At 35.9% G+C, this 26,506-nt stretch overlaps 1 protein-coding gene across 2 annotated transcripts; it reads right to left on the bottom strand.

Annotated features, from left to right (window-relative positions):
• Positions 1 to 3,202: 3,202 nt before the first annotated feature.
• Positions 3,203 to 26,049, bottom strand: SCRG1 (stimulator of chondrogenesis 1). 2 transcript variants are annotated; one of them, XM_040470402.1, is made up of 3 exons: positions 25,920 to 26,049; positions 5,809 to 6,064; positions 3,203 to 3,436 (listed from the first exon to the last, which is right to left on the bottom strand). In XM_040470402.1, exons 2-3 carry the CDS (start codon positions 6,048 to 6,050, stop codon positions 3,382 to 3,384), a joined length of 297 nt encoding a protein of 98 aa, XP_040326336.1. In that variant the 5' UTR covers positions 6,051 to 6,064; positions 25,920 to 26,049; the 3' UTR covers positions 3,203 to 3,381. The 2 variants fall into 2 exon arrangements, with proteins under 2 accessions (XP_040326336.1, XP_040326345.1); XM_040470411.1 differs by lacking the exon at positions 25,920 to 26,049 and adding an exon at positions 15,021 to 15,122.
• Positions 26,050 to 26,506: the final 457 nt, after the last annotated feature.

Genomic DNA, 26,506 nt, shown 5'->3' with positions numbered 1-26,506 from the left:
GGGAGACACAGAATCAATCCAAAGCAGGATCCAGGCTCTGAGCTGTCAGCACAGAGTCCAATATGGGGCTCCAACTCACAAATTGTGAGATCATGACCTGAGCCAGAGTTGGACGCTAAACCAACTGAGCTACTCAGGCACCCCGGGATCATTTACATTTTAAAAGCACCTGCCATATTTTGCAGAAATGATTTTTTTTTAAGTTTGTTTATTTTGAGAGACAGAACATGAGTGGGGGAGGGACAGAGAGAGGGGGAGAATCCCAAGCAGGCTCCATGCTGTCAGCATGCAGAGTCCCATATGGGGCTCAGACTCACTAAACCATGAGATCATGACCTGAGCGAAATCAAGAGTCAGGGACTTAACCAACTGAGCCACCCAGTCGACCCACAAAAATGATTTCTTTTGGAAAGAAGTCCTGTGTACCTGTGGGCACCTATACGGAAGTTAAAATTTCAAGATGATCTGTTGAATGTTCTTAATTTGTCCTTCCCTTCCTCCAGTGGTTGTTGCTCATTGTTTGGGTTCTCCATACTCAATACTGGGTTCCAATACTCAAATAATCTTTTAGGATTAGTACTTAATCCCAGAAAACAAAAATATTCAAGGCATTCCTATGGATTATGATGAGGAAAGGGGAAATTTTATCAAGAAGAGATGAGCTATTAGTGAGTATTACTGTCCACTCTGTGCTCAGATTCATATGGAAAAGTATGTAAAATATCAAAGATAAAAAATACAGAAATTGTTAAATCAGGAGGCATTTAGTTTTAAATCAGGAGGCATTTAGTTTATATGAGCTAGCTGAAGTGTACAGTCCTGTGTCCCGTATCAGTAAAGGTTTGTTTTCCTAAAAAGGAAATAGATTAGATTATCCTATTAAATAATGTAGCGGTTAAGATTCTAGATGCTAGAGTAAGACTAGCCCTATTCAGAACCTGGCACTACTTCTCTGATAATGTAACTTCAAACTATTTAATCTCTCTAAACCTTGGTGCTTTGCCTATAAAACAGGGATCATGACCATACCTACCTCGTTCATTTGTAAGACAGTGTTAAGAAAAATAGTAAATTTTTAATAAAAGCTTTATTGTCTTTTCTTGTAGCTAAAAGCTATTGACAAAGTAAGGCATCTATTTATTAATGTGATTGAATGAAATGTTTGCTTTTAAAAATACATTGACCTAGTTGGGAAAAACTGCATAAGGTAAGTTGTGTGAACATTCATGTTTTTGTATTTATTTGGTAATATAAAGAAGAATGTGTGCTTCTGTTATGCATTCATTTCTAAAAGACTGTAATTTAATTTCATATTACAAAAGTTATTTTCAGAAAGGGGAATATATGATGAATACTCATAATAATCTATAAAATTCCACTAAATATTTAGCTTTTTTTCAAATACTATTTTTCTCACCACATTTCATTTGCAGTAATAAGGAAACACTTCTTCAAGAGCCATTGTTGTCTTACTGATGCCCTCACGCTGATGTATCATTTATAAATAGAGATACTGAATCTTTAACACTTTTTTCCTCCCTCAAAGAAGGTCTATACCAAGTAGAAAATGAAACAGGTTTACTGATGATTTTCTTATGTACTTATTCTCTGCACTGTTTCAGAAAGGATCTAACACTTATATTATTTAGTCTGATTTTAATACCAATTAATTCAGTGAAAAAAGCCCTAATGAATTGTTGTGTTTTTTTAAACAATTCTACTTCTTCATGCATTTTTGTAAGAGGTCATACCATTAAAACACTGACTTATTTTTGTGTAGATTTTAAGGGGAACTGAATTCTGACTACTTCAAAATTGTTTGGTCCAGTCCAGTAACACTTACTGGATACTAAACAGAGAACAGATACTGTTCTGGGTGTGGTCCTCAGAAACAGATCAGGGACCTCCAAGTACATATTTCAATTAAATAATGTCACTTTTATTCACAAAATGATAGGTCTACTGCATGGTATGGTACTAAAGTTTTCCCCATAACAATACTTTGTATTAGCCTCTAAACTTCCCCTCTTTGGCAGGCTTCCCATTTATAAATAAGAATTTTTTTTTGTAGTTATTAAACTTTGTTAGAATACAAGTTCCAAGAGGACAGGTCCATCTTATTTATTACTATATCCCCAGATCTAAATAATAGCTGGTGCTTAGCAAGCATTTAATACATTTTTATAGAATGAAGGACTTTCTGAAATTATCACTGATGGCCACTAGTCAATGCATACCTCCTGAGATATGGGGCATAGTCTGAAGCTGCCTCTATCAGAAAATATCTTTGAAGATTTACCTTTAACATTCATGTGACTTTAATCCATTACAAATTTCTTTTAATATATGTTATTCTCAAGAAAAATTGATACATCAGGGATAAACATCGTAATTTTGAGAGTAGAGCTGTATGTGTGAGTGTGCAGCGTATGGGCTTTGGAACTAGAACTCTGTTCAAATTCTGCCTTGATTTTTAGCAATTATCTTAAGTTAGCATCTGAAAAATGGGTTTAAGAATACTTACCGTGAAGGTTTTGTTGTTTTTTGGGAGAGTGAAGTGAAAATGGACTTGAAATATTTGGCATACATAATAATATGTACTTAAATATTGGCCCCCTTTTGTCTTTTTGTTGTTGTTGTTTTTAAAGTAAACTCTATGCCCAACATGGGGCTGGAACTCAGGACCCTGGTCTCCAACCAAACCAGCCAGGTGCCCCAGTCCTTTTACCCTCTTACTAGAAAACTAGATTCCCTTCTAAGAACTTCAGTTTACATCTGATTCTTTCCATTAAGTTTACATGGTCAGTAATTATCAACTAAGAACTAAAAGTTCTCTACCTTTGAGCCAGGGTTATGGCTATTCAACTATTCAAAAATTTTTCTACTGGGCCTACTGAACACCTCACAAATGAAAATTTTCTAGGCAAAATTTTTCTTTTCTTTCCTTTCCTTTCCTTTTCTTTGTTTTTGTTGTTGTTGTTGTTGTTGTTGTTGTTGTTGTTGTTGTTGTTTTGTTTTTTGTTTTTTTTTTGTTTTTTTTTTTTTAAAGTAGGCTTCACACCCAGCACAGAGCCCAGACTTACAACCCTGAGATTACTAGACCTGAAATGAGATCAAGAGTCAGATGCTTAACCAACTGAGCCACCCAGGTGCCACTCTAACCAAAATTTGTAACCAGTACCAACAATCTCCACAGAGAAAATTCAGATTGAATTACTTTTTATTACTACTTATTTAACTCAAGTTTACTGTTTTAGACAAGGAAGAATGTGTAGAATCTGTGCTTTATTGCACTGGATAGAAACTCGAAATGCAGTTATGTTGATATAGTGCAGTATGTGGGAAATCAAAGATGATGTTCTCTGGAATACATGAAGATTCTCAGTGATTGTTGCAAGGAATCACAAAAGAGATCTTTGGTCCAAAGAAGATATCTCTGAAAGAGAGTAGGACACGAGTTAAATTCAGCTGAGAACTGAGATATCTATTAATCTTTTCTGGATTAAAAATGGACAATCGGGGCGCCTGGGTGGCGCAGTCGGTTAAGCGTCCGACTTCAGCCAGGTCACGATCTCGCGGTCCGGGAGTTCGAGCCCCGCGTCGGGCTCTGGGCTGATGGCTCAGAGCCTGGAGCCTGTTTCCGATTCTGTGTCTCCCTCTCTCTCTGCCCCTCCCCCGTTCATGCTCTGTCTCTCTCTGTCCCAAAAATAAATAAACGTTGAAAAAAAAAATTTAAAAAAAATAAAAAATAAAAAAAAAATGGACAATGATTTCCAGGATTTCAGATATAACTATTCTTTTTAGGGAATAAACTACAAAGCGAATGAGTGGGAGGACTTGCCACAGAAGCAACAAAGACCAAGAAGGTAATGAATTCTCCTACTTTCCTCCCATTTGCCATTGATATTATGCTATCCTTTACCTATAAAGAAAAGGAAAAATTAAATGATTTCAAAACCTTATGATCATACCAAAAATACTATTTTTCTGATGTGAGTGGGGATGGGCCATGAAGTTTAAATCTACAGATAAGAAATATAAGGTTAAAAAATTTTTGGCAAAGTCAAAAAACAAATTTCTAGGCTTTATAGGGAAAGGACAAATGTTAAACTATTCAATCCTACTGTTGTTGAAAAGGTCACAAAAGGTAAAGTATAAAAATACATGGGATAATATAAAATTGTATTACAATGGCTCATTAGAAATATACTTCGTCTGTAAACTACAACATAAGTATAGTTTACTGTGCTGTGTCATATATTTGAAAGTTGCTAAGAGAATAAACCCTAAAAGTTCTCATCACAAGAGAAAAAATTTTTTCCTGAGGTGATGGATGTTAACTAAACTTATTATGAGAATCATTATGTAATAGATGTGTATCAAGTTATTATGCTGTACACCTTAAACTTCTACAGTGCTATATGTCAATTATATTTCAATAAAAATGAAAAGAAATCAGGATGGCAAATTAAAATTTGTGTTGACAGTGGAAGGAAAAAGGAAATAAACTTAGCAAAGTAAATCTGTTGGGACTGGGGAAAAGGTAACTAAAATCAGATAGAAAGTACTTTTGTATGTCCAGACTTCTGTTCTCATCCATTAACACAGATGATGACAAAATTATATCATAAAATAAATACAAATACATTTCAGTTAATTGGCTTCAAGTCTTACAATTACAAAAAAGCGAAAATGGTATTTCAATATTAAATGGCATTTCATTTGTGTAGTCTGGGAAAAATTAAGTCAAATTAACGCCCCAGTTAACTCAAGTTCTTGATATTTAGTACAAGTGATTCTCAAACTTTTAGCAGAATCACCTACAGGGCTTGTTAAGTCATAATTGCTATGCCTTATCTCCAGCATTCCTGATTCAGTAGGTCTGGTCTAAGGCTCAAGGATAGACATGCATTTTTAACAAGAACTAGGTGACATTGAAGCTGCTGTTCTGGGAACCACACATTAAGAACCAACTGCCTTGTTAAAAAAAATATCTGGTCCAAATCAGAAGACCTGGATTTTAATGTCAGTACTGGTATTAACCAGTTGTGTGGGATAGTGCTGGTCATTTTACCTCTCTGCACCTTTTCTTGATAGGATGATTATATCTGCCCTTTCTACGTCACAGGTTTTTTTTTAGAAAAATGAAAATATGATGACATATGTTGTAAGTAATTTGAAAGAGCTAATTTCAGTATGAAATAGCCAAAATCATAGATTTGAGACTCTTTAGTAACCAAGAGGAAGACGATTTTAAGAACAAGAACCAAAAAAAAGTTACTGATTTATCTACCATTGTATTATACTTAAAATGTGCCTACTTTCCAAATCAGTAGCTAGTTTTTATTTAGTTCATTTCTAGTTAACTTATATATAGAGCTAGAAGCTTTTTCTTTGACCATTACCACTTTTCTGCCCAATTAATTGGTCCTGTTCAGTAGGATCTTTTATCTAAAGCCTTTTATTAGTTCACATTGATTTAAGATATCAACCTTGAAGTTGACCTCTGCTGGCATTTCTTTTTGTGTGTGTGTGGTAAAGTCAGGGAATTTAGAATTTAATGTATTGGAGTGTTATTTTCTGGATTTCATTTAGTTTTATTAAAATCTGCCAAACTCTGTTTTTGTAAATGAAAACATTCAGTTCCGTATACAATGGTGATGATTCTAGAAAAAACCTGAGATTTAATTAGGATTTTACTAAAGAAGGGTGATTAATTTCAGCAAACACATTATAAAGTTTGTCTTAAAAAAAGAGTTGTTGTGCATACATTTCATAGCTATATACTTTGCAATTACATTTCCTTACTTTGGGCAGCAGAGCAATTCGCTGAAGTTGCAGTAACAGATCATCTCACATCCCTTCCCATCCCAGAAATGATCCTGGACATTTACATCCATCTTTGTCAGGTCAGCTACTCCCTCTGGAAGGTTGTGACAGTTGCGATCTTTGAGTATCTTTCTGTAGCAAGAAAGGCGATTTGCAGGCATGGCTTGGACTCCTAGCAGCAAAGTTAGGCCAACAGTGACAGCAAGAACTATCAATTTCATTTTGGCTCTTTGCCCTGAGATAGAAAAAAAGCAAAATGTGTCAGTATTTGTTTCTTTTAAAGATGGAATTCATCTGAACATGAAGTTCTGTAGCATTCTCATAAACACTTGGATAGAAAGATTGGTAGTTGATCTTTTCTACTCTTTTCTTTGTGTTTCTCAGTGTAATTTTATGACTACTGATAATAAAAATCCCATAGAATAATTGTTTAAAATCAAATGCCTGGGTTCCACAAAGAAACATTAAATAAGAAATGCTGGGGACTGGGAGAGGTGTTAGTTAAGAGCCAGAATCCGCAATTTTAAGTATTAAAAGTAATTTTTTGTTTTTGGTACATTCAGCAGAGAAAAACTGCTCTTTAAGGTGGTTAAACTCAAGTGAATTTCTAGGACAAATATCATCATCGAGTTTACTGGTTCTTGATTTGCATATTCTAACAACAACATTGTCCAAGAAGTTGGGTTCCAGCCTGCAGGAATAAAAAACCTATCTATTCTGACATTGACAAATGATAGTCTACACATATATTTATTGCTCAATTAAGTTTTTTAAATCCAGCAGAATTATTTGGGGGCTCATTTTTGTTGCAAACTTTTAGTAATATTGTGAAGTTTTATCCCACATAGATTACTTCATCTTCACCTTGGTTGAAAACAGAGGCTTGAATTCCCCCTAATAAACATTTAGCCTGTTCTTGAACACCTACCATGCTGGGGAGCTCATTATTGACTAAGTCAACATAAACTCCACTGATGCAGTTCTAACATTTCCCTTACTGTAAAGTATTTTTCTGTAGCTCCTACCAAACCAGTCCCAGTTTGAGTTCTTGGGGTCATACCAAACAAGTAATTCCTCTTCCAGGAGATAATTCTTTCTTTATTTTTTTTTTAATTTTTTTTTAACGTTTATTTATTTTTTTGGGGACAGAGAGAGACAGAGCATGAATGGGGGAGGGGCAGAGAGAGAGGGAGACACAGAATCAGAAACAGGCTCCAGGCTCTGAGCCAGCAGCCCAGAGCCTGACGCGGGGCTCGAACTCACGGACCGCGAGATCGTGACCTGGCTGAAGTCGGACGCTTAACCGACTGCGCCACCCAGGCGCCCCAGGAGATAATTCTTTAAATACGGTATTTGCATACAACTGTGGAATAGTCCTCATCTATTTAATCAGGTTTCTCTGGCTTTCATGTTAGACATGAAAAGGTGAGGCTATTGTAGTAAAGGAAACTAGCAAAATAGTGGAGGAATCAGATCAGAATCCACAGCCATTCAGATTTAATCTTGATGCCAAAGTATCTTTCCTACCATGAAGTATTAAAAATTGGGGAAGAGGGGCACCTGGATGGCTCAGTCATTTAAGCGTTGGACTCTTAATTTTGGCTCAGGTCATGATCTCGTGGCTCAGGGAATTGAGCCCTGTGTTGGGTTCTGTGCTGACAGCACAGACTCTCTCTCAAAATAAATAAATTGACTCTCTCTCAAAATAAATACACAAACATTAAAAAAAGAGAGGAAGATATATATGTATATCGTACTTTGAAGGAAAACAATGTTGTTGAAAGGAAATTTTGTATGAAGTTTTCAATGATTAGGTACATCTCAAAGGTGAATTAATTTAGGTAAGATTATGGATTTTACAGAAGGACAATTTTAGAGTAGTTTTTGGTTTATAATAAAATTGAAAGGAAGGTACAGATTTCCCATATACTCTCTGCCCTCACACATGCATAGTCTCCCAGATTTCAACTTCACTCACCAGAATGGTACTTATTTTTTTCATTTGTTTTTATTTTTTTTTTAATTTTTTTTTCAATGTTTATCTATTTTTGGGACAGAGAGAGACAGAGCATGAACGGGTGAGGGGCAGAGAGAGAGGGAGACACAGAATCGGAAACAGGCTCCAGGCTCTGATCCAGCAGCCCAGAGCCCGACGCGGGGCTCGAACTCGCAGACCGCGAGATCGTGACCTGGCTGAAGTCGGACGCTTAACCGACTGCGCCACCCAGGCGCCCCTTTTCATTTGTTTTTAAATGTTTATTTATTTTTGAGAGACAGACAAAGCATGAGTTGGGGAAGGGCAGAGAAAGTGAGGAAGACAGAATCTGAAGCAGGCTCCAGACTCTGAGCTGTCAGCACAGAGCCCCATGCAGGGCTCAAACTCACGAACCGTGAGATCATGACCTGAGCCAAAGTCATACACTTAACCAACTGAGCCATCCAGGTGCCCCCAGAATGTTACTTTTTTTCTTAAACCAATGATGAACCTACCTGGCACATCACAATCTCCCCAAATCCATACTTTAACTTCAGGTTCATGCTTGGTGTTGTACATTCTATGGTTTGGACAAATGTATAATGACATTTCTCTATCATTATAATATCATAGAGTATTTTCACAGCCCTAAAAGTCTTCTGTGATATATGTATACATCTCTCCCTCCTTAACCCATGGCAGCTATTGGCGTTTTTTATTGTCTTTATAGTTTTACCTTTTCCAGAATGTCATATAGTTGCAATCATACCATATGTAGCCTTTACAGATTGGCTTCTTTCACTTAGTAAAATGCATTTAAGTTTCCTCTATGTCTTTTCATTTCATGACAGCTCATTTCTTTTAGTACTAAATGATATTCTATTGTCTGGATGTACCACAGTTTATCCATTTACCTACTCAAGGACATTGGTTATTTCCAATTTTGGGCAATTATGAATAAAACTGCTGTAAATATCTATGGGCCAGTTCAACTCCTGTGGATAAATACCAAAGTGCACAATTGCAGGTTATATAAGAATATGTTTAGTTTTACAAGAAACTGCTAAACTGTATTCCAAAGTGACTGTACCATTTTGCATAGCCACCAGCAACATTTGAGAATTCCTGTTGTTCCATACCCTCACGAGTATTTGGTGTTGTCAGTGTTCTGGATTTTGAACATTCTAGTAGGTGTGTAGGGGTATCTTATTGTTGTTTTAATTTGTATTTCCTTGATGACATATGATGTGGAGCATCTTTTCATACATACATTTACCATCTGTATGTCTTCTTTGGTGAGGTGTCTGTTAAGGTCTTTGACCTTTTCTTTTCTTTTCTTTTCTTTTTTTTTTTTTTTTTTTTTTTTTTTTTTTTTTTTTTTTTTTTTTTTGAGAGAGAGAGCACACAAGCAAGGGAGAGGGGCAGAAGGAGAGAGAGAGAGGGAGGGAGAGAATCTTAAGCAGGCTCCACACTCAGCACAGAGCCCAATGTGGGGCTTGTTCCCATGACCCTAGGATCATGACCTGAGCTGAAATCAAAAGTATGACACTCAACCAACTGAGCCACCCAGGCACCCCATTTGGCCTATTATTTAATCATTGGTTGTTTTCCTATTGTTGAGTTTTAATAAATTTTTGTACATGCTAGATAGCAGTCCTTTATCAGATGTGTCTTTTACAAATATTCTCTCCTAGCCTGTGGCTTGTTGTCTAATTCTCTTGACATTTTCTTTCACAGAGAAATTTTAACTGATATATAGTTTAATTTATTAATTATTTCTTTTGTGGATCATATCTTTGATGTTGTCTCTAAAAAGACATCACCATATCCAGGGTCATCTAGGTTTTTTTTTCCTGTGTTAATCTTCTTGGAGGTTTATAGATGTGAATTTTCCTTTTAGGTCTATAATCCATTTTGAGTTAAGTTTTGTGAAGGATGTAGAGTCTGTAGATTCATTTTGTTGCATGTGGATATGCAGTTGTTCCAGCACCATTTGGGAAGACACTCTCTTTGCCCATTGTATTGCCTTTGTTCCTTTGTCAAAGATCTGTTGACTATACTTTTGGGATTCCTTTTCTGAGCTCTACTCTGTTCCGTTAATCTATTTGTCTATTTTTTTTTTTATCAGTATCACACTGTTCTGATCACTGCAGTTTTATAGTAAATCTTAAAATCAAGTAGCATCAGTTCTCCAGATTTGTTCTTCTCCTTCAATATTGTGTTGACTATTCTGGGTCTTTTGCCTCTCCATATAAACTTTAGAATCATTTTGTCAGTATCCACAAAATGACTTTTGGGGATTTTGATTGGGATTGCATTGAATCTGTAGATCAAGATGGGAAGAATTAACATCTTGATTATATTGCATCTTTCTATCCATGAATATGGAATATCTCTCCATTTAATGCTTTGATTTTATTCAACAGAGTTTTACAGTTTTTCTCATGTAGATCTTGTATATGTTTTGTTAGATTTATACCTAAGTAGTTTATCTTGGGGGCACTAATATAAATGGTATTGTGGTTTTAGTTTAAAATTCCACTTATTCATTGTTAGTGTTGGAAAGCAATTAATGCTTGAATATTAACTTTATATCCTACAACTTTGCTTTAATTACTTACAAGTGCTGGAAGTTTTTTGTTGTTGTTGTTGATTCTTTTGGATTTTCTGCATAGATAATCATGTCATCTGCAAAGATAGTATTATGTCTTCTTTCCTACTTTATATACCTTTTATTTCCTTTACTTGCCTTATTACATTAGCAAGGACTTTCAGTATGATAGAATGGTGAGGGCATGTTCTTGCTTTGTTCCTGACTTAGGAAAGATTTGAGTTTCTCACCATTAAGGATGTTAGCTGTAGGGTTTTTGTAGATAGTCTTTCTCAAATTGAGAAAGTTCCCCTCTATTTCTCGTTTACTGAGAGATTTTATTATGAATGGGTATTAGGTTTCCTGAAATGATTTTTCTGCATCTACTGATATGATAATGTGATTTTTCTTTTTTAGTCAACTGATATGATGGATTATATTAATTGATTTTCAAATGTTGAGCCAGCCTTGCATACATCAATCACACTTGATTGTACCATATCATTCTTTTTATTCTTGTTTGGATTCAATTTGCTGAGAATTTTTGCATCCATGTTCATGAGAAATATTGGTCTTATAGCTTTCTTCTCCTGTAATGTCTTTTTCTGGTCTTGGCATTATAGAATGAGTTAGAAAATATTCCCTCTGCTTCTATCCTTTGAAAGAGATTGTAGAGAATTGGTATAATTTCTTCCTCAAATGTTTCATAAAATTTACCAGGGAAATCATTTGAGTCTGGTGCTTTCTGTGTGCAGAGATTATTAATTATTAATTAATTAATAATTAAATAATTATTGATATTAATTATTATTAATTTCTCTCATAGATATATGTCTATTCAGATTGTCTATATCTGTGTGAACTGTGCCTTGTAAGAAGTTGGTTCACTCATCTAGCTTAACAGATTTATGGGCATAGAGTTGTTCATAGTATTGCTTTATTATCCTTTCAATTTCCATGGGATCTGTAGTGATGTTCCTTCTTTCATTTCTGATGTTAGTAGTTTGTGTACTCTTTCTTTTCTTAGTTTGCTTGGCTAGAGGCTTGTTGATTTTTTAAATCTTTTTAAAGAACCAACTTTTGGTTTCATTGATTTTCTCTATTGATTTCCTGTTTTTAATTTCATCGATTTCTGCTCTAATTGTTTGTTATTAAAGTATTGATTTTTATTTTCTTTTTATTGTGAAAAACTTCAAGTATATACAAAAGTAGAGATAACAATTTAATGAACCTCCATATACTTATCTGCTAACTTCAATTATTGTCACCCCATCGCCTCTCTTATTTCCACCTATACCTCCACTTTTTTTCTCCCTCAGTTTTGGGTACTTTGAAGCAAATTCTAGGCATCTCATCTTATCTACAAATATTTCAGTATATTTCACTAAAGGTAAGGACTTTTTGAAAACATAACACAATATTCTTTATCACCAAAAATATTTAATAAATTCTTCATATCATCCAATTGTTTGATATCAAATATCATAAGTCATTGTTTAAATTTTTCCACTTCTCCTAATTTCCTCCTTTTATTTTTGTATTGAAGTATAGTCAATATGTTATATTAGTTTCAAGTTTATAACATAGTTTTTCAGCAGTGATGTACATTATGAAATGCTCACCATGATAAATGTAGTTACCATCTGTCATTATACAAAGTTATTACCATATTGTTGACTATATTCCCTATACTGTAATTTTTATCCCTGTGACTTATTTATTTTATAACTGAGAATGGGTTCACAGAGGTAGAACAAATAACCCTAAAATTTATATGGAACCAGAAAAGACCCTGAATAGCCAAAGCAATCTTGAAAAAGAAAACCAAAGCAGGAGGCATCACAATCCCAGACTTCAAACTATACTACAAAGCTGTAACCATCAAGACAGTATGGTACTGGCACAAGAACAGACACTCTGATCAATGGAACAGAATAGAGAACCTAGAAATGGACCCACAAACGTATAGCCAACTAATCTTTGACAAAGCAGGAAAGAATATCCAATGGAATAAAGACAGTCTCTTCAGCAAGTGGTGCTGGGAAAACTGGACAGTGACATGCAGAAGAATGAACCTGGACCACTTTCTTACACCATACACAAAAATAAACTCAAAATGGATGACAAACTTCAATGTAAGACATGAAGCCATCAAAATCCTTGAGGAGAAAGCAGGCAAAAACCTCTTTGATCTTGGCCGCAGCAACTTCTTACTCAACACGTCTCGGGAGGCAAGGGAAACAAAAGCAAAAATGAACTATGGGACCTCATCAAAATAAAAAGCTTCTGCACAGCGAAGGAAACAGCAAAACTAAAAGGCAACCAACAGAATGGGAGAAGATATTTGCAAATGACATATCAGATAAAGGGTTAGTATCCAAAACTATAAAGAACTTATCAAACTCAATACCCAAAAAACATAATCCAGTGAAGAAATGGGCAAAATACATGAATAGACACTTCTCCAAAGAAGACACCCAGATAGCCATCTGACACATGAGAAAATGCTCAACATCACTCATCATCAGGGAAATACAAATCAAAGCCACAATGAGATACCACCTTACACCTGTCAGAATTGCTAACATTAACAACTCAGGCAACAACAGATGTTGGCGAGGATGCAGAGAAAGAGGATCTCTTTTGCATTGTTGGTGGGAATGCAAGCTGGTGCAGCCACTCTGGAAAACAGTATGGAAGTTCCTCAAAAAACTAAAAACAGAACTACCCTACGATCCAGCAATTGCACTACTAGGCATTTATCCACGGGATACAGGTGTGCTGTTTTGAAAGGACACCTGCACCCCCATGTTTATAGCAGCACTATCAACAATAGCCAAAGTATGGAAAGAGCCCAAATGTCCATCGATGGATGAATGGATAAAGAAGATGTGAGATATATATATATATATATATATATATATATATATATATGTTTATTATATATATGTATATATGTTTATACACACACACAATGGAGTATTACTTGGCAATCAAAAAGGATGAAATCTTGCCATTTGCAACTACCAACCAGTGGATGGAACTGGAGGGTACTATGCTAAGTGAAATTAGTCAGAGAAAGACAAAAATCATATGAATTCACTCATATGAGGACTTTGAGAGACAAAACAGATGAACACAAGGAAGGAAACAAAAATAATATAAAAACAGGGAGGGAGACAAAACAGAAGAGACTCATAAATATGGAGAACAAACTAAGGGTTACTGGAGGGGTTGTGGGAAGGGGGGATGGGCTAAATGGGTAAGGGGCACTAAGGAATCTACTCCTGAAATCATTGTTGCTCTATATGCTAACTAATTTGGATGTAAATTTAAAAAAATAAAAAATAAAATTAAAAAAATGTGGAAAGTTAAAAAAATAAATTAAAAAAAAATAACTGAGAATGGGTACCTCTTAATCTCTTCCACCTATTTTGCCTATTCTCCAACCCCTCTCCTTGGACAACCACTAGTTCTCTATATTTATGAATCTTGTTTCTCTTTTTTGTTTTTATTTTTGTTTTTGTTTGTTAGATTCCACATATAAGTGAAGTCATGGCATTTTATGTTTCTCTGACTTATTTCACTTGTTTTCTCTTTCTTTTAGTTCAAAATATTCTAAAATTTCTCTTGCAATTTCTTTTTAACACCAATATGCTATTTAGAATTATGTTAATCTCCACCTATTTTGGGATTTTCCAGTTCTCTTTCTGTTACTGATTTTTAGTTTAATTCCATTATGATCTGAGAGAAGACACTGTACAATTTGTGTTCTTTTCCATTTATTAAGTTGTGTTTTATGGCCCAGATCTCTGGGCTGTTTTATGATCTCTGTCTTGTCTGTTTTATGATCACATGTCCCATGTGATTGTGAGAAGAATGTCTATTTTGCTATTATTGGGTGAAGTAGTCTATAGATGTCAATTATATTCAGTCCATTGGTGGTGGTGTTGAGTTCTGTTGTGTCCTTACTGCGTTTCTGCCTGCTGGATCTATCCATTTCTGTGGGATATTTAAATATATGATAAATAGTAGATTCATCTCTTTATCCTCACAATCCTATCAGTTTTTACCTAGTGAAGTTTGATGCTCTTTTGTTAAGCACATACCCATTAAGAATTGCTATGTCTTACCAGAGCATTCACCCCTTTATCATTATGTAATATCCTACTTTATTCCTGATAACCATCTTTTGGTATCTACTCTGTCTCAAATAAATATAGCTACTCCTGCTTTCTTCAGTTAGTGTTAGTATGGTGTATTTTTCTCCATCCATTTACTTTTTATCTATATATGTCTTTATTTATTTTTTTAAGATTTTGAGTAATCTCTACACTCAACGTGGGACTTGAACTCACTACCCCAAGACCAAGAGTCACATGTTTCTCCAACTGAGCCAGCCAGGCACCCTTTTATGTGTCTTTATACTTGAAGTAGGTATCTTATAGAAAACATACAGTTGGGTCATGTTTGTTTGTTTTTTTTCTTCTTTATAACATCATTCTCAATTCTTTACTAAAACTTATAATAACTACCACAACAAGATACCACAGTTTGGATATAATATCCAAATGGCTTTGGATAAGCCACAGTTTCTGGCTTAAACAACAGAAATTTATTTCTCACTGTTCTGGAAGCTGGAAGTCAAAGATCCCAGCAGATTTGTCCTCTCTCATTGGCTACCAGCTGGCCTCTTTCTCAACGTGTCTTCACATTGCTTTTCTCCTGTGCATAAGTGGAGAGAGAAAGAAGTGTCTGGTGTTTCTTCCTTTTCTTCAGTCCTATCAGATTAAGACCCTGCCCTTATGACCTCATTTAATCTTAATTACCTCCTAAAAGACCTTATCTCTAAATACAGTTACATTGGAGGTTAGAACGTCAACATACGAATTTGGAGGGGGACACAATTTAGTCTATAGCATAGTCTATACCTATGGTATAGGTATTAGTCTATAGCATAGACTATAGCATAGACTATAGCATAGCATAGACTATAGCATAGCATAGACTATAGCATAGTCTATAGCATAGACTAATACCTATACCAATAGGAAAGGTACTTAAGAAGAACAAACCTTAATGTGGATGATCCATAAAATCTACCAGTCAACAATAGTCAACCAGCATGACGAATGATGAGAATTTTGTTGGGTAATCTATTTTTAAATTTGTAATACCATCAATCCTACTTTAGAGCAAGAGCTCCTACATGATTTTTAATTTATTTGTTAAACCAACCAACTAATCAAAAGCAAAGATGAAACAAAACCAACCTCCCTCTTAAATATTACTGAACTTTTCAGTATGACTTGAATTTTATCACTAAAACAAATAAAAACAATTGTAATCTGATCATGCTTTTATTCAAACATCATTGCTGCCTTCAGAGGTCCTTTTATTATTTGACCCAGAAGAGGATTGTATTTAAAGATGTTAGAATGGTACAGGTATAAACATAAATAATTAAAACGGGAAAAAAGATATAGATATGAGCAATCATTTTATTTTTCTTAACCAAATTTCAGCGCAGAGAAGTGGAAGATAACAATTTGAATTTAGAATAATTGAATCTAAACATTTCATGAACTTGAGGAAATGTTCATAAAATGGGGAATATTAAAATAAAATTATCCTGAATGTATAGTTTTCAAGTATAAATAACAAAGCACAAAAAAATGGTAAATATGTATATACATATACAATGGGATATTATTCAGCCATAAAAAAGAGTGAAATCTTGCCATCTTCAACAACATGAATAGAGCTAGAGAGAATAATGCCAAGTGAAATAAGTCAGTCAGAGAAAGACAAACCCCATATGATCTCACTCATATGCAGAATTTAAGAAACAAAACAAATGAGCAAAGGAAAAAAAGAGCGAGAGAAACCAAGAAACACTCCCAACTACAGTAAACAAACTGATAGTTATAAGAAGGGAGGTAGGTGGAGAGATGGGTGAAATAGAAAATGTGGATTAAAGAGTACACTTATCTCAATGGAAAAAAAAATAATTTAAAAATGCTTTTAAATTATAAGGCATTATATACAAAATTTAACATTGGGTCATGTTTTTTAATCCACTCTGATGATCTGTCTTTTAATTGGTACATTTAGACCATTGACATCCAAAGTGATTATTGATATATTTGGGCTAATATCTACCATATTTGTTTTTGTTTTCTATTTGTTGCCCTTGTTAAATGTTCCTATTTTCTCTTTGACTTTTTTTCTGCCTCCTTTTGTGGTTAATTAAAACCACAAAATGATTCCATTTTCTCTCCTGTCTTAGCTTATCATTTATACCTTTTTTATTTTACTTTTTTTTGAGTGGTTGCCCTGAAGATTGAAATATACATTTGCAACTAATCTATGTCCCCTTTTAAAAAAGACTATACCACTTCATGAGCAGTGTGAGTACTCTATAATAACAAATTATCTTAGTTCCTTTCTTCATTCCTTGTATCATAACTGTCATTTGTTTCACTTACATATAAGCATAATAAGTATATATGATATATACATAAACATGCATAATTGAATACATTATTGCTATTATTTTGAATACACTGTTACCTGTTTGGTCAATTAAGAACAAGAAGAATAAGTTTTTCTTTTATGTTTACTTATTCTTTATTTCATGCTCTTCCTTTCTTTATGTAGATCTGAGTTTCTGGCCTATATTATTTTCTTTCTCTCAAAAGAACTTATTTTAGCATCCATCCATGCTAGTTGCAAATGGTAAGATTTCATTCTTTTTGATTGCTGAGTAATACTCCATTTTGTATATATATACCACATCTTCTTTATCCATTCATCCATCGATGGATATTTGGGCTCTTTCCATACCTTGGCTATTGTTGATAGTGCTGCTATAAACATGGGGGTGCATGTGTCCCTTCGAAACAGCACACCTGTATCCCATGAATAAATGCCTAGTAGTGCGATTGCTGGGTCATAGGGTAGTTGTTTTTTTGTTTGCTTGTTTGTTTGTTTTTGTTTTTGTTTTTGTTTTTGTTTTTCTGAGGAACTTCCATACTGTTTTCCAGAGTGGCTGCACCAGCTTGCATTCCCATAGCTGGTAATCTTTGATTGGATGTCAGACAGTTTAAATTTTGCCTTGTTGGGTACTGGATATTTTTGTATTCTTACAAATATTCTTGTGCTTTGTTCTGGGATATAACTAAGTTCCTTGGAAACAGTTTAATTCTTTCAGGGCTTGCTTTTATGATTTCTTAGGTGGTTCTGACTCAGCCAAGGGTTAATTATTCCACACTATTGAAGCCATTTCTTCCTGAGTATCCTATCCAATGGTCAATGAGTTACAAGTTTTTTCAATCTGTCTGCAAGTATGCCTGGCTTTTTGTGAGTGTCATAAACTCTGTTGTCTAATTCTTTCCGATTTTTCCCCCTGACCATGGATAGTTTCCTCATTTGCACACACATATCAGTGTTCTGAATTCTTCAGTGGGGACCTCTGCAGACATCCAGCATTCTCTATGTATCTTTCTTCTCTCCAGTACTCTTTCTGTAAATTGTGACTGCTTTGGTCTCTCTGACTCTCTGATCCATTTCTCAATTCAGGTAGTCTGTTGGATTCTGTGTTCCCTCTCCTTTTATTTTTTCAGCCTGGAAATTCCTTTAAAGGAATAGACTGGGGGAAATTATACCTTATTCGTTTCCCATCTCTTATAGGAAGATGTCCTTCCCTGCTTTAAATCCAGTATTTTGACGGAGGTTGTTTCATATGTTTTTTCTGGGGGTGTTGTTGTTGTTGTTGTATCAGAAAAGTGAGTAAATCTGGTTCTTGTTACTCTATCTTGGGTAGAAGCAAAGCTTTCCATATTACTCTTAAATACTATTTGCAGCTATTTCAGGAGGCATATGAAAGACACATACCCAAATCTTACAGATTCTAAAAATGAGCTATATGGTATTTTGATAATTTTAATCCTTAAGCCAAATTCCCAGAACGTTGTTTCTCCCTTCTATAACCTTTCCCAATTTGAATTAATGGTTGCTCTGACTCTCATCTGTTGGATAGGGTAAGTAGCTATTGGGTCCCAAATTACAACAAATAAGACTCATTATGGTTTGCACAAGGAGCCATTCAGGTTGCTCTTCCTACTTCTGGAATGATGCTTGTATATTTTGTTCTAGATTATTTAGGCTGCTGAAAAGTAGCCTGGAATCATTCTTTTATCTTCAGGCTCAAATCTTCATATACTGCTTCAGGTGACTTAGAAATCCTCTACCCAAGGGGCGCCTGGGTGGCCCACTTGGTTTAATGTCTGACTTTGGCTCAGGTCATGATCTTACGATTTGTGAGTTCAAGCCCCACGTCTGGCTCCACGCTGACAGTGCAGAGCCTATTTGGGTTTCTCTCTCTCTCTCCCTTTCTCTCTTCCCCTCCTTCACTTTTCTCTCTCTCTCTCTCAAAATAAGTAAATTTTTAAAAAGTTAGAAAGGATCGGGGCACCTGGGTGGCTCAGTTGGTTGGGCGTCCGACTTCAGCTCAGGTCATGATCTCACAGCTCGTGAGTTCGAGCCCCGCGTCGGGCTCTGTGCCAACAATTCAGAGCCTGGAGCCAGCTTCAGATTCTATGTCTCCCTCTTTCTCTGCCCCTCCCCTGCTCATGCTCTGTCTCTCTCTGTCTCAAAAATAAATAAAAACATCAAAAAATATAAAAAAATAAAGGATCACTAACAATTATTTTGGGGGCAACTGGGTGACTCAGTCAGTTAAGGATCCAGCCCCAACTCAGGTCATGATCTCACATTTAGTAAGTTCAAGCTCTACATCAGGCTCTCTGCTGTCAGCACAGAGCCTACTTTGGATCCTCTGTCTCCCTCTGTCTCTGCCTATCCCCTGCACACGTAAGTGTGCATGTGCTCTCTCTCAAAAATAAAAATAAACAAACAAAACAATTCCTCTGCCCACACCAACGACCAAGCTGCAAGGGTATCCAGGAGAAGAGTAGCCAATATTGGGAAAGAGAGGGAGTCAAAGAATAGCACTCACGTAGGACTCACTGATACAGTAATTAAGTAATTATGTAAGAGAGAGGAAAACAGGAGTAAGCTGGTTTAATTTGGTTCAATGGAACAGACATTTTTTTAGTGCTTCCTTTATGCTAGGCACTGTCCTAAGTACCAGCAGTACAGAAGAATTCAGAAAATATTAACTAAACATATCCTCTTCCAATGACTCCAATTCCTTCAATTAAAGCTAAAGTTACTGCAATGGACTCCATATGCAATCTGGCTCTGGTATCTTTCTGAAATTATCTACTCTTCCCCCTTGGTGTTCCTGTTCTAGCTAATCCTCAAATTGCTAGACACCTTATTGCCTTAGGGCCTTTGCACTGGTTAATTCCTCTGCTTTAAAAGCTCTTTCAGGGGCATCTGGGTGTCTCAGTTGGTGAAGCATCGACTCTTGGTTTCAGCTCAGGTTGTGATCTCATGATTTGTGAGATTGAGCCCCACATCTGACTCTGCACTGACAGCATGGAGCCTACTTAGGATTCTCTCTCTCTCTCTCTCTCTCTCTCTCTCTCTCTCTCTCCTGTTCCCTGCTTGCATGTTATCTTTCTCAAAATAAATTAATTTTTAAAAAAAGAAAAGCTCTTCCAACAAATTAATGGCATGTCTAACTACTCACTCTCTTCAAGTTTTTGTTCACTCTGCTCCTCAATAAAATGTATTCTGTTTAAAACTGTATCTCCCCTCACATATTCTCAATCTGCCTTAATTGCTCTACTTTTTTGTGGCATTTGTGAACTTCTAAATTGTTAAAAATATTATGTCTACCAGAACTTGAATGTAAGCTCCAGGAAGGCAGGGTTTTGTCTGACTTTAAAATGCACTTCTCGGGGCGACTGGGTGGCTCAGTCGTTAAGCGGCCGACTTCGGCTCAGGTCATGATCTCGCGGTCCGTGAGTTCGAGCCCCGCGTCGGGCTCTGTGCTGACAGCTCAGAGCCTGGAGCCCGTTTCAGATTCTGTGTCTCCCTCTCTCTGACCCTCCCCCATTCATGCTCTGTCTCTCTCTGTCTCAAAAATAAATAAACATTAAAAAAAATAAATAAATAAAATGCACTTCTCTATTTCTGTTTAATTTTTCTTTTTTATCAAAACTATCATTTATTCCAATCAGCTCATACCTGACTTAAAATATATATTTATATGTGTGTGTACTTTTATTAGAAGATTCAACAATAACAACAAAGATCACTTCCCTTTTTTCTAGCCTTTCCTACCAGATTACTCTCTATCAAAAAATTAAATGTAGGGAGAGAGGTGGAGGGAGAGTTATAAATTCTTTGTAACTTTTTTGCCAATTGTGTTTGAAGAATTTTTCTATTTTATTAGTCAATAGCATTTTTCATATAGCTTTGGTCTCCCTAGGGTTTGTTTTGTTTTGTTTTGTTTACTATGCAATCATGTTCTTATTTTCAGTGATCTAGCTTAATTTTGTGTAATCCTTGTGGCTTTTGGAAAAAGTTGTGCATTTATTAAACTTGGGCTCTGATTACCCTTTATATATTTCATGCATGTAGGTGTAGTTTGTTCCTGAGTTCATTTCATGACTGTTAACTGCTTAAGCTTTCTTTCCATTAGATAGTTCTAATTATAGCCAGAAACCTGATTGCAAATATTTTTTTAAATACTTAGTAAAAAAGTAATAATACTCAGTGTAAAATATGGAAAATAAAGAGAAGAAAAGGTAGAATAAAATTCAACTAGTGTCCATGTTGAGATAAGTGTTGTTAGCATTTTGGTGTCTTTCTTTTTGGTATGCATAAATGAAGGTATTAAGAAGGAGAAATTGAGATGACCAGGGACAGAACACTGGGAAACTAACATTTGTGGACTGGATAGAAGAAAAGTCAGAGAAAGATCTTATAAACCAGTGAAGAAGTTTGAGAAAGAAGTACAGGGTCATAAGATAATGAGAAAAGGTGAAAAGGATAAGTGAGTAAAAAGCTGAGGGCAAACTCATCACAAAGATTGGTATTAACTGAGATATATTCCTCAGAGTATCTCCACTACACCCTGCTGCATAAAAGCAGATGAATTCAAAATCCATATACCACCATTCCCATTCCTTGAACTCTTTTACATGCCTGTGTCTCTGATCAGATACATGATATTGCCACTCAGATGATATTTAATACTGTTAAAATATAAAGTCAGGTAAAATACAGGATAATCAGTTGAATTTGAATTTCAGATAAGTAATAAATAATTTCTAATATAAATATGTCCTAAATATCACATAGTTTCCTTCTCTTGAGTTAATTTTGATAATTTATAGTTTGTTAGAAAATAGCCCATCTGACCCATTTAAAAATATTGCAATAAATATAGAGAGTATTTCCTTATAATTAAATAGAAATCCTTCTTCTCCATTAGGATTTTTATACATGCTGCCTCTCTGCAAGGAATGCTCTTTACTTGCCTGGCTTATTCTTGACTTTCAGGTCTCCATTGAAATATCATTTCTTTAAAGACTTTCTCTGACCATCCAATCTAAAGTAGTTTCAACTTGATTTCTCTGCCCTCTTCGTTTTCCTAATAATATTTATCACAGTTTAAATTATGTACTTATGAGCTTACTCATTTTATGTCTATCATTTCCATAAGACAGAAACTCCATGAAGGCAGTCTGTTTTGTTCACCATCACATACCCAGTGACTAATACAATAATGTGTGGTCCATATATGTAGTAATACATGAATTAGTCTCTGAAAACACTTTTTTTTTTTATCCTAAGGAAGATCCTGGAGTGGTTCCATGGTATCTAAAAGGTGGTGAACTTCTTGGGATTAATCCTAATGCTTTCCTTCCACTTTCCCTCCACATCTACCATTCACCACTGCTCAGTGAATAGAAAGTCAGACCAGTTATCTCTTCAATCCTATATGTGTCTTTGCCTGTTTTTCCCTCTCACCTCTTCCCTTTCTTTTAATTTCTGACCAAACCATCTATTAAGTACAAACCTTAAACTCATCTCTTAAGAAGACTTTCCTGATCCAGCCCATATCACTCTAGTAGCTCCCTTGTTCTATGTGCCTATTGCAGTCATGTGTAATCCATTCTTTTAAGAACTGTGAATTTTATTAAATAATGCCCATTAATGATAGAGAATATGGCTTCAGTTGGAAATGGGAAATTCACTGAAAGGCATTTGGCCATTGAGTAAATTGGTCACTCTGTGTATTTACCTAGAACCAGGAAGGAAGAGATGGAAACATCATAAAGGGCCTTATAGAACATGATGAAGAGCTTGGATTTTATTGACTATATTAGGAAACCATTGGAAGATTTTTTTTTAAGTTTTATTTGTTTTGAGAGAGAGAGAGAGAGAGCACATGAGCAGGGGATAGGCAGAGAGAGAGGGAGAGAGAGAGAATCCCAAGCAGGCTCCATACTGTCAGCATGGATGCAGGGCCCAATCCCATGAACTGTGAGATCATGACCTGAGCCAAATTCAAGAGTCAGACACTTAACTGACTGAGCCACCCAGGTGCCCCACCTCTGGAAGACTTTGATAGAATAGTCACATGATCTGATAATGTCTTAGATAATCCTTGATTGCTCTGTGAAGATGTGTTGTGGTGAGATAAAATTGGAAGAAGAAAAAGGCTATTGGTGAAGGTTGATGGAAGATATGGGGCAAGAGGGAAAAAATCAAGCATATCTGTTAGGTTTTTGACCTGAGTGCTATCAACATTTGGTGAACTGAGGCAGAATTGGGTAGGGTCAATTTGGGGGAAATTTAAGAGCAAATTTTCAGACAAGTTAAGTTTGAGATGCCTACTAGACATCCAAGTGAAGAGGTTGAGTAGGCAGCTGAGTATGTGTCTGAAGGTTAGGGCTAGGAATAAAAATTTGAGAGTGATCAGAATGTTTATTGATCATATTTATAGCTATGGGACTGGCAGGGTAGTGAGTATAGATTAAGAAGAGAAGAGGCAAAAGACTGAAACCTGGAGCAAGCCAACATTCAGAGGACTGGAAGAGGAGATGCCAGCATCATGAAGGCGAGGGCTATAACTACTACATCTTTTGCATCTCTCAGAGTGCCTGCTTTAATACTGGGCTCACAGTAAATGTTCCAAAAACATTCACTGAAAGAATGAACAAATAAATTGCTGGAAAAGTAAGTGGGTATGTTGCCATACCATGAACTTCTTCTGACTATGTCCATGCCAGAGCACAAAATAGTGTTTCTGTCACAGTCTCTCAGTCACATACTATGATGGAAAGTTCCACACCTGGCAAGCACTTACTGGTAGTTTTTTTTTTTTTTTTAAGCACTTTATAAATTACATGTTTGAACTGAAAGTTTCTCTTCTTCTTTTACTTGAGTGCAGATAAATAGCTTTAACTTTCATTTAGCAAGTGGAAAAATGTTTGACCCAGTATGTTCCTGTGATACATTGATTATTTTTTTCTTTAGAAGACACCAACCTTAATCCTTGGCAATCCATCAAAACCATATATTTTCATGTGCCAAGAAGAGTGAAATGACTTTGGCAAATTTGAAGCAAACTGCTCTATTTTTTTTTTCTATTTCAGTTGAAGTACGTGCACTTAAAATTCCTCTTGGAGTACATCCACATTACAAAAGAAAATAAAGCTAAAAACTGAATATTTAAAGGAATAAGCAAGATATCCTCAGATAGCTATCTGTTGATTTTTTTTGATTCAAATTTATGTAACTAATATTGTTGCTAAAACTATATGATACTATTCATATCCCAATAGTGGCATAATTTTTAAATGATCAAGGCAGAGGATATAGAATCATGGGCAAGATATTTCTAATTAAGCAACAAATCATTGCGAGAATCATATAGATAGGGAATTGCAAATTCTGATTGTGTGAGGGTATTTGGCACCAGAAGGCTTTTGAATGGTTAAGTTAAATGAAGACTTAAAAAGAAAACTTATCCCGTTTAATGGCCAAAACTAACAGGGCTATGCAGTTTAAGTGTTCAGAGATTTATGGTGTAATACTCATACTGATGTCAATTCTGGGAACTGGTATTAGGAGCAGTGGAATGAAACACAGTTGATGAATTAGACATAAAGGGCAGTCCATTTTCAGATTTCTTTCAAAACACAGCAAGAGAGAAGCAAAGGCTATAAAAGCAAACGACAATTCCAGCCCAGAATTTGACATTTAAAGTAACAAAGATTATAGTTGGAAGAGATTAAAATTGCCATCTAGCCTGTGATGTTTCCCATTCATCTTTCTTTGATGATGGAAAAAACACTGTTTTGTTTTGTTTTTTTATTTTTTTTTTCAACATTTATTTATTTTTGGGACAGAGAGAGACAGACCATGAATGGGGGAGGGGCAGAGAGAGAGGGAGACACAGAATCGGAAACAGGCTCCAGGCTCTGAGCCATCAGCCCAGAGCCCGACGCGGGGCTCGAACTCACGGACCGCAAGATCGTGACCTGGCTGAAGTCGGACGCTTAACCGACTGCACCACCCAGGCGCCCCCTACACTGTTATTTAAAAAAAAAAAAAAAATCTTTCTTTCTCATTAACTGTGTCAGAAGAGGATTGTGGTAGGACGAGCTCTGGAATGGAACTTCTTAAAGTGTGTATTAAAGAAGAGGTGATATTAGTAAGTGGATAAGCCCTTCAAACATCATTAAAACAGACATGATCAGCTTAAGCACCCAAGAGACCTTCATCAGTGGACAAATGAAGTTCACATCCTCCCTGAAAATGATCTGCCTTCAGGCCTCTGGGAGAATGCTATAAGATGATATTAATACTCAGTCTTGCACCATTCTACTTATTTTCCTGGCCACAATAGATCACCATCGCTGGAGAAAAGGACCCACGTTTGGGAGAGCTTTTTACAGCTTGCATAAACTAAGTTAAGGAATTTTAAAGAGGAATTTTTATAAGGCCAAGAAGGAAAAAGTGTCCCTTTATCTTAGTAGTACAGACACTTTAGTGTGTTCCATGGTGGGAACACCAAGGATGAATTCCGTGAATTCGCTCTTTGTATCACACATTTATACCAGTGCCTTTTTAGGAATCAAGATTTTTTAAAAGCAAAAACATTTACTTTCTTAGACATTGCAGTTAACTTCACGTAGAAATAGCTGCTGCATTAAAAGACTAAACTTATATACTCCATCATTCTCGCATAGTTCTGAAGAGGTGGAATAACAAGGTCTTGTTACATGGGATCAGATTCAGAGTGGACACGGGCATTAATCAGGAATAACAGTGAGGGAGCTGTCTCTTTTTAAACCTATGATGAAGCGACTCTCCCAGTTAAGGAATAAACATTTTCTAGTTCTTTTTAATCTGATTATTTCCCTTTATCCCAGGAGGTATCACCTTTGTCAAAATACATCCATCTCCTTAGAGAATGTCTTTCTCTCTGCATTTCTCTTTTGACTCAACACATAAATACATTTCTGCTTTAATCTATAGCAGTAATTTGGAGAGAATACGTACTACAAAATGATTTTTAAGGAAAAAAATACATACCCTTTCTTCTTCGTTCCTTTTGGTCTTCTTGGCAGAAGAATGTTCTTAAATGCTCCAATTCACCGGGTGAGTTTGGGCAAAAGGAGGAAAAAGGAGGTGCTAGAAGGAGGTCCTTTACAAATAAACCTTTGTCTGCCTTGTCTCTTGCCTAGGATTGACAGACTCACTGCTCCAGCCAGGACTGGGGGAGGAGGGGAGTGGAAGTGAGACAGGGCTGCAAGAACTGCCTCCTTTGGATTCTTCCAAACCAGGCAAGGATGAACTGAACAGCTTCTTTACAGAGGGAAATAACTAGTCTGAACAAGAACCTCAGGGAGGTTTGGTTTATTACTTCATCAAGGTTTATTACTCTTGGAGTAATAAAATATAAAACCTGAAGAATTTAAAAAGAACACAGAGAGAACAATTTAAGAGAACTATGTGCGTGTGTGTGTGTGTGTGTGTGTGTGTATGTGTGTGTGTGTGTGTGTGAGAGAGAGAGAGAGAGAGAGAGAGAGAGAGAGACTGACAGAGAGATGGGAATAGTGGGGAGAGTGGGGAGAGAGAGAGGAGAAGGAAGGGGGAAAAATGGCTAATGTGATTTAGGC

The sequence above is a fragment of the Herpailurus yagouaroundi genome, unplaced genomic scaffold (assembly GCF_014898765.1).
Source record: "Herpailurus yagouaroundi ecotype Mexico unplaced genomic scaffold, PumYag 28, whole genome shotgun sequence".
Classification (NCBI taxonomy): domain Eukaryota; kingdom Metazoa; phylum Chordata; class Mammalia; order Carnivora; family Felidae; genus Herpailurus; species Herpailurus yagouaroundi.
Note: the sequence above shows the minus strand (reverse complement) of the source record. Positions and strands in the feature narration are given on the sequence as shown.

Coding starts and splice junctions, on each gene's coding strand:
- SCRG1 (XM_040470402.1), bottom strand. CDS start 6,050: ATGAAATTGATAGTTCTTGCTGTCACTGTTGGCCTAACTTTGCTGCTA. Junction 3,437..5,808: donor GAATTGCTCTGCTGCCCAAA/GTAAGGAAATGT, acceptor ACTCTCTTTCAG/AGATATCTTCTTTGGACCAA.